Raw genomic sequence first — 14,865 nt, forward strand, 5'->3', positions numbered from 1 at the left:
CGGTGGAAGCAATTCACAATCGAGTTGTGCAATAGCAGCTTTTGAAATCTGAATCAGAAAATAGCATAAAAGATGCATGCTGTGTGGAAGGGAAATTGCCTTTCTATGTCTTTGATCGTCATGTGTGGGTGGAAGTTCTATGTGCTAAGTGTGTGCTACATACAGGGAACACTTTTGATCTCATTTCATGTAATCCCTTAAAAGAACAGCTATAATAGTCGACAGATCTCAAATCTTCTGGTATAAAGATGCATTTAATTATTCTGCAATGCCGCTGTCTTCAAACAACATAATTGTTTACCACGAGCACAATGTCTTTGCACAGAATGTGTTTATTCTATTCAGGATGTGTCAAAATAAAAACATCATTATCAAAGAATTTAGCCACTTAGACAATGTTATGTATGACTGATGTTTGTTTTTTTTCTTCAGGACATCAGCGAAACAAAAGTGTATAAATATATTATAGCTACCCTAAACGCTTCAAAATGACCTGTAGCCATTTCTTCCTTATTTGCAGACTAGGTTTTCAAAACTTATGTTATGTAAAACTAAATATTAACATTGTTTTTATTGCAGCCATGTTAATAGGATTCATTTATCAAGTATATTTACTTAAACCCTACAGTACACTTGTAATGCACAAGTAATGTACTAATACCTCACATAAGTAGTTCTATTTTGTTTCAACTGTCTACTTTTGCTCTGCTACTTTCAGAGAGGACACTCTAAAAAGGTCCTTCTTCTTAACAAGCACTTTTGAATTAAGTAGTTTTGAACATACTGTAATTTTACTTGCTCAATGCGGGACACTGGTATTGCTACAGTTTCTCAAATAAAGGATTGGAGTACCTCCTCCACCACTGATGACAACTTATGTAGGATCAATACAGATATGAAAGCAGAGAAAAACATTGCGAACCTATCCAAACAACCTAACATGACTTCATCATCTTTTGTGTGCCTGAAGTAAAAAAAAAAAAAATGAATGAAAAGTGAATGACATGGCCATAAATATTCCTGCACTGTTTTGCTTTCCAGAGTCTCTGAGGAGAGACTCTGTGTCAGCCTGCTCCTGATCAGAAGCTCTGAGCTGAGAGAGGTGAGAGTAGAGTGGTGAGGAATGACGACCCGGAGGATTTCGTACAGTGCTACAACTCACATATAACCCCGGGGACGTTTGCCCCGAAGGACCTCGCAATAGAACAAGTCAGTAGCCTGTACTGATTTTCTACCAGGCTGTGTTCCTCTCTCTGTTTTTCTCACTTGTTCTGTGTTGACACACTATATTAACAACTGTACCACATCTTTCAATGTTTATGAGAAAATGCAGAGTATTTATTTAACACTGTACCTCCTCAATTCCCCAGTATAGCCACTGTAAACGCAGTTATGGATATGATATGAGTAATGCTCTAATGTACTGTAAGGCCCTGCATGCCCACTGGCTGTCTAGGCTGGGAGCAGCGTGGCATCCTCTAATAATGGAGTGGCCTTTACAGGGGAACAGAAGATATCCTCTAACAGCTCAATAGGAAGTAAGAGTGAGCGTGCACACATACACACACACACAGCTTGTAGCTAGTGTAGCCACAAGGATCAATTTTGAATGCATTGGAGTGAGTCGGCAGAAGCAAATAGCATCACTTTAGGCTTCATACAGGCAAGGATGGCTAAGTAACCTTGTCTGAAAACAAGTTTCCAGCCTTTCAGAGAAGTAATTAATGCCTCCATGTGTTGGACTGACATTTGCCCACTCCATATTATAAATTCATAGAACATATATAATTTACATACTGTTAACATGCATGGACCCTTACAGCTAGACGTTTTAATTTTCCCAAAAAGATGCTTACTCATCAGCATTAACATGTTTTATGGTGTTTTGATTGTGTTGTATATGTAGTATACATATGTATAAGTGTCCTTCTCTCTGTACCTCATCAATATTAACAAAAAAGTGACTAAAATAAGAGTAAGCCATGTCAGACTATGCCCTACTTTTATATAATGTTCATATTTTTAAAAATGGCAATCTGCTCCATAACTTACTGTGACACCAAAGAAGTTGGTCTCGTTCATGACGTCCAGCACCAGTTTTCCCACCTCACGGTCATCTACAGTGAAGTTGTGGTAGGTGTTCTGCCGTTGTTTTACGCGGAGCAGTTCCATCACTCGAGTAAAAGTTTTAGCAATGACCCAGATCCCGTCGTAGGCAAACCCGTGAAACTTGCTGGCCTCAACACCTTTCTGCTGAAGCTCTTGGCTGTACTCCCTCTCATATTCCTTAGGGGTCTGAAAGAGAGGTAAAGAGAGAGTTGAATTAATGTTGGGTTATTTCAAATACACTATTATTAGTGTAACTTCGTCCAGTGAGGAGGAATTATTTTCCACACAATTTGAGATACGAAGATAGGAAGTTACTGGAAACGCTGTTTTGGGATCGATGCTCCTATGCTGGGTAGTGTAAAAAAAACAACAACCCATGATTGATTTTTGTTGAGATTTGTGGTTTAAAAACAAGCATCTAAGATGTCTTTTTGTGGAGAAAGTTCCCTCATGTCTCTACAGATCCACATAAAATGTTAAAATCGTTAAAAAATAGACTTCCAGTGTTGACTATGGTCTGGTCTAAAAACAGAAACCTAAATGAAGTGGAGTGAAGACCCACAACAAATCTGATCCAAAATGTTTCACTATTCACTCACACTTTATTTATCTCAGGCTGCTATAAGTCTTTCTAAAAAACATCAGCATTAAGCTTGAATGTATTGTGAAGGGTTTATTCAGCTAATTAGTACTTTGTCTTCGAGTCTCTTGACTTGATTACTTGTTAACATTACGTTACATCACATTACAGTCTTCTGAAGTACAACACACTCACCCTGCCAGAGATGCCCTTGATCTGCCGAGCACTGAGCGGCTCAAAGTCCACACTGATGTATCCCTCCATGGCTGTAAGCAGCTTCTTGGTGGTGCAGTTGGTAGTGTTGGCCTGCTCCCACCAGTTGCCCTGGTACCAGCCGGGGATAATCCATTGGTATTTACTCCCAAACATGTTCAGGTTATACGCCTGCAAAAGGTAGATGAAATAGAAGTTGAAGTGGGCGAATCAATGTAACAGCACAGTATGATATGTACTCTTACTTAAAGTCAGCTGTGTATCCAAAGCTAGCCTGGCATAAGAGTTTGGGCCTACTGCCAGGTGAGCTTAAAATATACTGCAGCACCAAGCGTACAACATAACATGAGCCCAAAAACAAGACCACAAGCATTAAAGTGAGAAATTAAGCTGCAATTCTATTTTGTCAGGTTTGAGCATATATATAATACCATATCAATCCAATTCAATCATACTGTGTTACATATTTACAGTTTCTGGCACATATTTGCAGATCACATCACGTCCAAACCATCTGTTCAAAGCAGAACTCCACCGACTGTATACCAAACAGGACATTTTCTTGGTACTTGCACAAACACACAATAATAGCCAAGTTGAGTGTACACTGAGGACTTACACAGCAGAAGACTTTGGAGGCCAGGTTCTCGTCAAACTGTCCAATGATGATTCTCACATCGTTATCCTGAAAAAAAGAAAGACATCATATCTTAAAAGATATGAACACTTTTGTATAACACAAAATGTTATAAGATCAAGATTAAATTGACTCACTGTCATTGTACAGTGCAGTGATTACACACTTTTACAGTAATGTTTCAATACATGCTAGGCATTTCTGCTCGTTACCCTGGGACAAAACTTCAGTCAATATAGCCATCACAAACTGCTTTCCAGTTGTCCTTTCTCATCATTCTGCAAGATCACACTCAACAAATCAACAGTCAGCCATGTTGTACTATATTTTGATCATTATGTCTCTTAGTCGCTACAAAGTATGTGCAATCTAAGCAGTGCACCAGTGGCTGAGACGCTAGGGCGACATTAAGTTGCATAGTGTCGATCCATAACAACAGAGACATTAGTGTCAGTGGGCAGAATTGCCTGTCTTGCCAACCAGGCTGGAGAGCACAAATTTACATGCGGAGTCAGAGCCCGTGGCCTGGTGACTGACTCTGTAAATAATTCAGATTGCCGGGGTGGAAGTGCGGCATGTTTCATGGTGGGAAAAAAGATCAGGCTCTGGGGCCAACAGTCTGTCATTTAGTGTATACATGCATATGTATAGTACAAGCACATATGCACACAAGCGGATGTGCGCATAGAGTATGTGTGTGTCAAAACATAGACACACACATTACTGTACAAAACTGCACCAAATCTAATCCAATAATACTGACACAGGCTTGATGAATCTACATCTGGTCAACAAAGCTGGAGGTGATGTGTGATGCATATGGCTCGTGTTCAATATAAGCAATATAAAGCAAATCTGAAGACTGACAGAATCAATTATGTTACTGAGCACTGAATTTAATGGAAGACCTACTTTATTTTGGGGGATTTGTTACCAACAGTCATCTTGTAATAGGATTCTCATCCTTAAACATATTAAGTGTGTTTTCTATGGCAATGTCATGTACTTCAAGTGCTACATGCACTTCCTTAAGTGTTCAGTTCCCTCTTATATCGATTAGGTGAAAATGCTATACATTACAAACAACTGTACAGTAAAACCTTTTAGTAGCAGTGCTGACTTCGCACAATTATAAAACAGCAGAGCCTGAAAACTTGTTCTGCAGCCGATCAGGATTGAACTGTAATGAAAAATTAAAAAGAAAACAAACAAACAAACAAAGAAAAAAATGTTGTGACAAACACACCAGATGTAATCTAAGTGAATCTATAGTCTCCTACTTTTATCCTGGATAATGAGAGACCATTACAAATACAGTTCATGAAGTCGTCCTGCCTCGGGCAGTCTCTACCGTATGTTATGCATCCACAGATCAGAGGGGACAACCTCAATCACTGTCATCTTAATTCCTATTTCTTAAGGCGATTAGACACACTGAGCTACCCAACAGACGAACAGTGTAGCTATTCCTCCAAATAGATTGTTTATACTGGATAGATTAAACAGAGAAATTAGATAGATTAGGTAGGTGTATATAATAGAAAGACAAGACAGACTCATCTATATAGGTTCTTGCACTGTTTATGGGACACACAACACACACACACACACACACACACGCACTAAGGAGGATGAGCGCTTTCAGAAAGCTGAGCAGCTCAATCAAAAAGCTTCTCTGGTGGTTTCTCTTCAGAGCCAAGGTGCATGCTGAGACATTTAAGGGGATCTTTTGTATGAAGCCCTTACTGTTGTTCCACTGCTCTGGCACCATCACAATGTGTATGTGTGTCAAGAATGGCAGGTAGCAACTTTTCTGAGATGTACTCTTGTGTGAATGTGTGTGAATTGCAAGTGGCTACTCAATAACATTGGCCTTTCCTGGACGAAAGGCTCTTAACCCAAATGGCCAACGTCCACAGTCTCAGTATGAATTCTGGCCTGCCTGGCAACGACATGAAAAGACTGTGTAGGCCATGAGTCAGTGTGTTATGTTTGTGAATTACAGACAGACTATAGAGCCCCAAATTACCCTCATTGCTCAAGCTTTTATATAACTATAACAATAATTGTTCCCAAAGAGGGTAGTGTTAAGGGCAGCCGTGACTGCTTTATCTGTGACAGGACTGTTTGTAACTTCATGATTGTGATTTATACGTGATAATGATTTGAGTAATATTGTACCTCATAAGCCCAATCAGGCACTGTTCAGGCTTATTAGGCACACACACACACACACACACACACACAAACATTTTACTAATGATGGTCTTTTATGAGGTTGTGGGAGATGTGATTTGTAGACTGGGCAGTGTGTTGCTTCTCCCCACAAAACCATCCCCCCGTCTGTTTGTGATGATTACTGTTCAGCGAGTGTGCTGTGTGCAGATGTGACAATCAGTGGACAGCTTTGCGTGTGTGTGTGTGTGATCACTAATTGATCCTAGGTGAGCATTAAATGTTATACACACTGCGATGACCACAGATCTCATTGTTATCTGAACTGGAATTCACAGGCTGTTGCATTCAAAATTAAAGTCCCCAAAACAATGTCAGCATGCGCCACAATATGTGAGCATTTCTGACCTTGTCACTGAACTCACACTTAGGGAGAACAAACTGTAGCTGGACGTGAGGAGGACTGTGTGTTCTGAGTTCGCAGTGTGAGACTCATGTTGGAACTTTGGGATTTGGACTAGCAAAGGTGCTTCATCACTTTGAAAAGGAGGCCAGAAAACACTGCAAACTACAGCAACGGCAGCAGCTGTTCTGATGATATTAATAACAGACCATATGAAATAGACAAACTTATAATGATAATATCAGTGCAGAGCCAAAGCTACACAGAACAGCATATCTACAAATTTCATCACCAGCAGTTTTGCACACTGCATCAGTATGTACAATGCCTTTGATTAGGGAGTTAATCAACCATATTTGAGAAGAAAAACTGAAAGTAATGCATGTATAGATGATCAGTAAGGCAAGAAAAGAAATGGACCATCCTCTTCTATGTCATATCTGAGGGGCATGAGTTGTGAAAGCATTATAAATAATTAAATTATAATAAATAATAAAGTGTTTGGGACTTAATTTTAGACTACAGGACTTCAGACATTTTTTCTCATGTGTTTTTTCACTGAATGCAAGCACGCTAAACTGTCTTTCAGGCACAAAAATCTCAAAAAGCCTTTGTCTATAAAACGTCTGGTGGCATTGTTACTCAAACTGAAGATGTATTAACTTGATTGTTACTAAGATTAGAAAGTATGTGTGGTTGCATGTGTGTGTGGGTGTGCCTGCCTTTGTTTTCTGGTGTTGTTTTGTCAGATTGTCCAGTATCTTGGGACAGAAGAGAGAATAAGAGATTAAGATGAAAAAAGCACAAAGTGACAGAGAAATGTAGAAGGCAGCTTCAAGGCCTTGCAGCAGAGATGCCTGTCTGCGTTTTGCATATTCCAGCTGGATCACAGATGTGAGTGCTCTATTTGTGGATCACACAATGACAGCATGACCCCACCCCACCATCCCAACCACCACGCCCCACACACACACACATACATACACACAGAATCGCAAACCAAACTGTACAAAAAAAAAATCTTCACAATGAAATATGTGTCACTCTCTACCTCATCGTATCGCGGAGCTGTCGAGGAGAGAGCAAACCGCTGTTGCAAGATGAGCGGGAAACAGACCATTAGGGTGTCAAAGGACCCCCCTCCCACGTAATGCAAACGTTCTTTAAAGCTTTCCAAGCGACACTGTGATTTGCATATTTAGAGTTGATCAAGGAAGGATGGTGTCAGCTTAAAATGTCAGCCCTCAACATGCAGAGTTACACTTATATTCTAGAAAAAGACAGCTAATCTTCCTGTTGCTTCTCAATCCGTCTGTCTCGTAATCTCCCTGTTGCATTTCTTGCAACCTGATCCATCTTGCATACTGCATGTCATATCTTCCAGTCCGCTCTCTTCACTTCCAACATTTTTACTTTCACTGTGCCACGTGTGTAACTTCCTATCCAGGAATATATTCATACTCACAAACACTGACACCTTTAAGTTGGTGTCAAAGCAGTCAAATTGGTTTTGTTTTGATGGACTGAATTACTTCCCTTGACATTGTTTCTACTGTAAACTGTATGTGGCACTGACTCACAGTGCATATATAACTGGTAAATGAGGCCAAACGCATCTCTGGTTGCCTCTGGAGATAGTTTGGATAATTTAGCCTTCACACTTCACTGCATTACATCTGAGTTTCAAGCATTTTCGCTTCATCCAAGCAAGTTCAAATCAGCCGTGCATGTCAACACTAGGAGTAAATGGTTTTAGTATGTACAGGTCTAACAGCTCAATGTTGGCCTAATAATGGCCTCATTTTGTTCTGTCTCATTTCAAAGCGGAGAGGAGAAGAGTAAAGGAAAAAGAAAAATCCTGCACGTGTGTGTGTGTGTGTGTGTGTGTGTGTGTGTGTATGTGTGTGTCTGTGTGTGTACATATGCTTAAAAGGCCCATCAAACATCCATTAGTCAGAGCAGGTCATTAGGGGTCACTGTACAGACCCTGGAGCCATTACAGTGTCCTCATTATGACTCCAGCAGTCTCACTGAGAACTAACCTCTTCTGCCCAATCAAATTATTCATCATCCAGGATTAACTCTGAATGGAATACAGCCATACACAAATAAAGCAATAAAGAAATTATAACTAAAAGTTGTGACACTGAAATCAATTGAGCCCTACTCATCTGAATAAAACTGACCTTGAATGATTTAGTTAGATAGACTTGTTAAGCGCCCAGGCTGGTTCACTTACCTTGAGCTTCTTGACATTGACACAGGGGTCATTGGAGAAACTTTCTGTATCTGCGATCTGAATGTCTGCTTTCTCCAGCTCATTAGTTAGATCATTCCTCACCTTAGAGAGAAAGACAGAGAGAAAGAAAGAGGCGGCACATGAGCATGAGTGATCATTTACTACTGCACAATTCTCTTCCCTGTAGACCTGAAACGCACCTTTGAAGACGCAGTTTTATTCTCTTTTCAGTCTGCACTAACCGAGTTGTGGGATTGGCGATTTAAGTCATTAAATGTTACAGCAACTAGTAGTGCTCACTGATGTTGCAACTTCTATTGGTTCGAGCACTATAACAGACAAGGTTAGGATCTGGGAGGCATAATCCACTGGCAAGCAACTCCAACTCCACATATTTCCCAGACATAAGGCCATCCTACACTTTCCACATGCCAAAAGCAGTAGTGACAAAGACTGTGGTCTATGAGGAATTGGGGGAAAAAAGCAGGGAGAAAAAAAACCTCCACCGAAAATCATTTGTCCAATCAAAAAAAGATTGCCTGTCAAATCTAAATGGAACAAATGAATCCATGGAGGAGCCATAATCAACACAAACATCACATCCAAACAAACATCATTTCCATTAGATCCCAGAACTCTATTATATGAGCACAAATCCCCAAGAGAAAAACACCCTCTGTAATAGCAAATAGTGATTGTTTGAGCATATACATTTCTACTTGCTTAATTAAAATCTCTCTATGGTATCGAACTGTGACAAGTATAATCTTGTAAATGAAAACCGTTTGAATTAATTTAACAAAAAAGCAATATCATGTATACTGTCACAATAGACCATACCCTTGTATGTTTTTTTTAAATTAGTTTCACCACTGCATACACATTAAAACTTCTAGTTTTTGGATTTGGATACAATATGTATGTAGAATGTGCAGTATGTATAAGCAAAAACCATTGACTGATGCAGGTTATCTAATGTTGTCAAGTGGTGTCCGCATGATGCAGCTGAATCTGAGTGGAAAGACCGAAAGACAAGCATCTTGACATTTCAGCCCGACAGTCATATTGACTACTGAAGACATCAAACTATCATCATTCAGATTTAACTCACTCTGTTCAATGTGGACTTGTAACGTTCACAATATTTATCATGCATTTGTCAGTGATACGTCATGTCTTTCTTAGACTGACACAGGAAAGCACAAAAACATGCTTTAGATGATCTCGAATGGTCATCCAAGGCTTGACAAGAAGCAGATGTATCTGTAGTACTGTAAATATACTAAAAATATACTTAAATATACTTTTAAATTGAATATAATAAAAGCACACACGTGCTCATGGGAAACACACAGACAGTACTACGTTCGTGTGACGCTCAGAACACTGACTACGTGATTATAGGAAAGTACGGGATGGTTGGGTCCAGATCTGGTGATTTGACTATGTAACAGTGATGTAAGAATGGTTATAAAAAGTTGTGAAGAGGTGAAGTAAAGTTACGTTTGGATTCATAAGCAGCTGTCTCTGTGTTGTTATTTCATTAAGTTTTGCGGAGTTTCCTCCACAACAGTATCTGCAGCAGCTCTGCATCTGCTTTGATGATTGATTGATTTAGTGGAATTGTGGGTGATGGGATCAGAGAAGGAGGAGAACGGGAGTAGGTGCCCCACCGTGATGGTGAGCTTTTTATCAGCGGTGAGCGGTTTATCATACCGCCTCTCACTCTCTCTCACCCCTCACAAACACATACTATGATTCATCCCTCTGGCTTCCCTCCTCAAAGCTACACTTTTAAAGAAGGCCTTTTATTTTCCACAGCAGACATTTTGACTCATCATAGTGGAAAAAGCACAGGTGTAACCAACATTAACGATGGCTCCATTCCATTTAGATTGTTCCGGTAAGACACGCTAGTCAGCCAGCATGCACAATACCAGGGCCCTGGCATGGTTACACCTAAATGTAACACGTACTGTATGTTTAACAAGTCAAAATGTCTGCTATGAGAAATATCTACAATTTATATGCTGAGGTTGACACCTCCTCCCTCTCCCTCTCTCCCTCTCTCTCTCTCTCTGGCCAATTTTTATGATGTCCTCCAGCCATGCCCTGCAGCCATCAGGCTTTCCAACCCCACCCAAGAGCTTGGCATCAGGGGACATTATGAGACATCAGAGAGGGTGTGCGCTCACATGTGCATGCCAAGCTCAGTTGGCAGAGACATCATAACTGTGAAAAGATGAAGGCCCTGTGTGTTTGCCCTATATTTGTCTGTAAATGTACGTTGCAGTGTGTGTCATAGCTTATATATTAGATTAGATTTGCATGTCCTGTATCACTTCAAAGACATATTCGTTACTTCCTTGGCAGCTATTTACATGTCTGGGTGAAGTCTAATAATTTAACTATCAGTGTCAAGAAAAGAGAATGTATTTCCTTTCCCCTGAGGAATCTATATCTCCTGTATGTTTGACCCCATTCATTTTTCAAATCAAAACACTAAGCATCACAGAAAACCACACTATCTTGGAGTATTCCTTGATTCACATCTCACTTATTGAAGTCACATTCGTAATCTAACGATGACGCTCAACCAGTAATTGTGTGTTTATATTAAGATCAGACTGTATCTCACCCATACTCTCTTGAGCAAATATCTACATGCAATCATATTTTTAAAAATATCTTACTGTGCTCCAATTTATTCTCTCACCATTAAGGAAATCATCACACCAATAGCAAGACTGCATACAGTAATAGAGCTTCAAAGATCAACCGAACCCCCAGACCCCCAATAAGATGCAAAAAAAATGAAATGAATAGAATGCAACTCATTTATATGCATAGAAACGCTGTGTCTTCAGTGATATTATACCAAAACTATACCATTGCTGCTAATACCGCCATCACTACAATCAGTATTGCCACTGCTGTTTAAATTAGTCATTACAACTATTTTGTGTAATGAACTAGAAGATTGTTGCCATCTAAAAATCAATGAATCTAAACAACCTGAACTTTATTTCCCTCATGTCTCTAAATGTCTGCTGTCATAATCGCCTCCTCTCCTGGTTCCCCCGGAGGGAGCTCTAAATCACTCTGTACATCACTCACTCCTGTACAAACATTCCCTCCAATGTACTGCTCGCTTGAGTTGAAACAACAGGAGGCCTGGGTGGATCAATACAACCAGGTTTTGCTCTTGAGGAACAATTGGCGTGGTGGTCTGGACAAGGTACAATGTCCCGTTCTGTTGAGCTTTGATCTAAAAGGCCTGGCTGCTGCAATGCTAAGAAGGAAACTAGCTTGGACAGCAGCAGGTTAGTTCTGGGTTTGAAGAGGTGTATTGGAGCGAACACACAGGTGGAGGGAAGAACAACCTGTGTACATATCCAATACAAGACACACTGATGATATGTAGACACACAAACATGTCCACAACATAATAAAGGCTGACACACAAAGGCGTTCATGTCTGAGAAAAAAAAAAAAAAGCCCTTGTCACAAGAGATTTTTATTGGTTTGGTTTTGTGTTTCCTCCACTGAGATGGAAAAGGACAAATGCATCTGTGTTCTGGTGGACTGAGTGTATTAGATAGAGTGAGGGAGATGGAGCGGAGGGAGGGTAGATGGATTGAGGGACGGTAGGAGTGGAAAGTGAGCAGCTTTCCTGCATAACAAAAACATCCTCCATTGTCTGGGGCAGCCTGGGAATCCCCAGCAGCAAATACAGAAGGGAAATAATCTGACTGCACTTCTGGGCATGTGCATGAGTACACACACGTACAGATACATAAGTACACACCCACACATGATGGACAAAATGTCAGACACACTTAGTAAAATCTTTCACCCAACATTTAATTCTATCTATATATATGAAGACTCTAGAAGAGGAAGTTTTTCTACTTTGTCTTCTGTTTCACACGCTGTGGCAGGGCGTCATACTTTCTCTGCACTGAGGCACTGTTACTGTAGATGTACCGTATGGAAAAATTAAAAACTCGCTTAGTTAAGTACATACTTTAAGTCTGTCATCAGAGCTTTTTAATATGCATCGGTAGTAACGCAGTGGGCTTGTGTCATCGTTACAAAATCCATCAATCATACAATAATTCCTCTGCACTTAATTGCATATTTTGTAGGGCTGCAAGTAATGATTATTTTCATTATCGCTTATCTGCCGCTTAGTTTCTCATTTCATTGTGATCCATAAAACGTCAGAAAATAGTGAGGGAAAAAAAAGCCCAAGGTGATGTCTTCAAATTTAATTTTTTGATTTTACCAATAAAAAAAATAAAAAAAAAGTTTCTTACTGTGTCACGTAAGACAAAACAGCAACAAAACATAATTTTTTTGTGCTTTTGCTTCATAAATGATCTAAACGATTATTCAGTTATCAAGTGATCTATTTCTCTCTCGATCAGCACATTGTTTCAGCTTTCACATTTTATTATTAAACCTCAGAAATCACACACTGAGTGTGATCTCAAGATAAAGTTGCAAATAAACTTGGGCGGAAAATTTTTAAAAATCACACCCTTTAGGCAAACAGACAGAAAGAGTGAGAGCCTAGTGCATAGTAATGCATAGTAATGCATAGTAAGTGATGATTCAGATTGAACACTGTGAGACAAACAGCGACCAACTGCGGTGGTCCAGCCTAAAATCATTAACACATAATTTCCAAGCATGTTCACCCTTTGCAGTGACAGGTGTGAGTGCGTGTGTGTTATTAGTGTCACATGTGGTAGAGTGTTAGCAGGTGCTTTTAATCATTCCATCTGTCCGACTGAGTGCATGTGTATTTATGCTTTTATAACGTACGTGTGTCCATCTACAAAACAGGGGATGTGATGGTCATACAAATCACCAATAACATCTCAGAGTTCAAGCTATAATGCCAGTCATGTGCTTATACAAAATAGCGTGACAAATGGTGATGCCACAGCCTGGCTCTCGCATGGCTTCCTCTCATGGCCTTACATGCCTTGTACAGTGGCGTGAATGAGTCATTCTGCAGAGGTCCATTACATGGCCACTGGTAATGAACAGCAGCTGGTGGCTCAAGACAAACTGTGAAATGCACGAACAAGGACAAGAACTAAACACTTTTTAGATTGTGAGCAAAGATTGTTGTGAAAAGGGAAAGAGACAGAAAGAGACTGAGAGAGTGTTGTGATAAATATATTGGTGGTCATAGTGTAATCAAACACTTGAGCTCAGAGGGTTCCAGGCAAAGGACAGAGTCCTAATCCTGTTCTCAGTCAGGTCTGTCATCTGACTCACTGGTGATTGCTGTTCCTGGTGAGCCCTGCTTGTCAGGCAATCTCAATAATGTTGATTGCTGTCTGTGTTTGTGTGTGTGTGTGTGCGTGCTAGACACCTCTACATGAGCAAATACCTGGCCTTTACTCATTCTCATTACTCTACAATAAACTATGAAGAGCACCTCCCCCCTACTGTCCATCCACAAACAGGATGTGTGTTTCAATGATGCCTAAAAATAGAAGTGAGAAGCTGGCTTTAGCTTACAGGTTACAGTCCCAGGGGACACCGTATTTTGTGTGTGTGTGTGTGTGTGTGTGTGTGTGTGTGTGTGTGTGCGTGTGTGTGGTGTGCATTCCACTGACTGAATCCTTAACAAGAGTTACATAACATTAACCTTGCGAGCAGTTTCCCTGGGATACAGCGCTGTGGATCAGTAGGAGAGAGAGTATGACAGGGAGAGAAATAGAGATGAAAACACTGTCAATAGTATGCTCTTTATGCAGATGCAAGTGTGTGTGTACACACAGGAATGCTATAGTACAGCACATATTAGGGATGTTCCAAAACAAATGCTACACAGGACACATTAATCATTTAAATAATAGAATTTGGTTTCTACATTTGTTTAATATATCAAAAACCTTTCAAGAAAACATAAAGACAGTCCACTGACTGGACCTTAGGCCAACTCATAATTAATTTTACTGTTCTTATTCTTTGTTTTACCAGCAGTATCCAAACAACATTTACTACTTTGCATCTCACCAACCTTTTGCCCTGCTACATATTATCGTGATTTCCCGATGCACCAAAAACCGTCGTGCTCTGAACTTGACAGAGGATTGTATAAATCGTGAAGTAATGCTTGCATATTTGTAAATCAGGATTAGAGGCCAATCTTGTGACAGGTTGATTGAATCGGGCCGCCCGTCTTCCTACCGTCCTAAGCCCCTTGGCGCTTTCAGGAGGGGAGCGATAAAGGGATTTGGGCTTTCTGAGATTTGCAGCGAGACTTCTTATACCCCCCCACCCGAAACCTCCACCTCCCACCCCCAGCTGCTGAGCAGATTGTTTTCAACCAGTGCCTCGAGGCAAGAGCTTACAATATTTCCCAAATTCACACTTTCAATAGCTCTGCCATGGGTTTTGTACTGCATGTGCTGTGAGTCTGAATTCACCCAAAGCATAAAGGGTAATGTTAATGTCTCCCAGAGATATGTTTGTCTCACGAGTTA

At 40.2% G+C, this 14,865-nt stretch overlaps 1 protein-coding gene across 3 annotated transcripts in view; it reads right to left on the bottom strand.

Annotated features, from left to right (window-relative positions):
* gabbr2 (gamma-aminobutyric acid (GABA) B receptor, 2) overlaps nucleotides 1-14,865 on the bottom strand; it is a 164,590-nt gene that overhangs the window by 63,042 nt on the left and 86,683 nt on the right. For all 3 annotated transcript variants that reach the window (XM_027287102.1, XM_027287101.1, XM_010734778.3), the window contains 4 exons: nucleotides 8,357-8,458; nucleotides 3,522-3,587; nucleotides 2,885-3,073; nucleotides 2,053-2,295 (listed from right to left, as the gene is read on the bottom strand). In XM_027287102.1, the coding sequence (XP_027142903.1) occupies nucleotides 2,053-2,295; nucleotides 2,885-3,073; nucleotides 3,522-3,587; nucleotides 8,357-8,458 (600 nt within the window). The remainder of the gene's footprint in view (nucleotides 1-2,052; nucleotides 2,296-2,884; nucleotides 3,074-3,521; nucleotides 3,588-8,356; nucleotides 8,459-14,865) is intronic.

Source organism: Larimichthys crocea, chromosome XIII, assembly GCF_000972845.2.
Source record: "Larimichthys crocea isolate SSNF chromosome XIII, L_crocea_2.0, whole genome shotgun sequence".
Classification (NCBI taxonomy): domain Eukaryota; kingdom Metazoa; phylum Chordata; class Actinopteri; family Sciaenidae; genus Larimichthys; species Larimichthys crocea.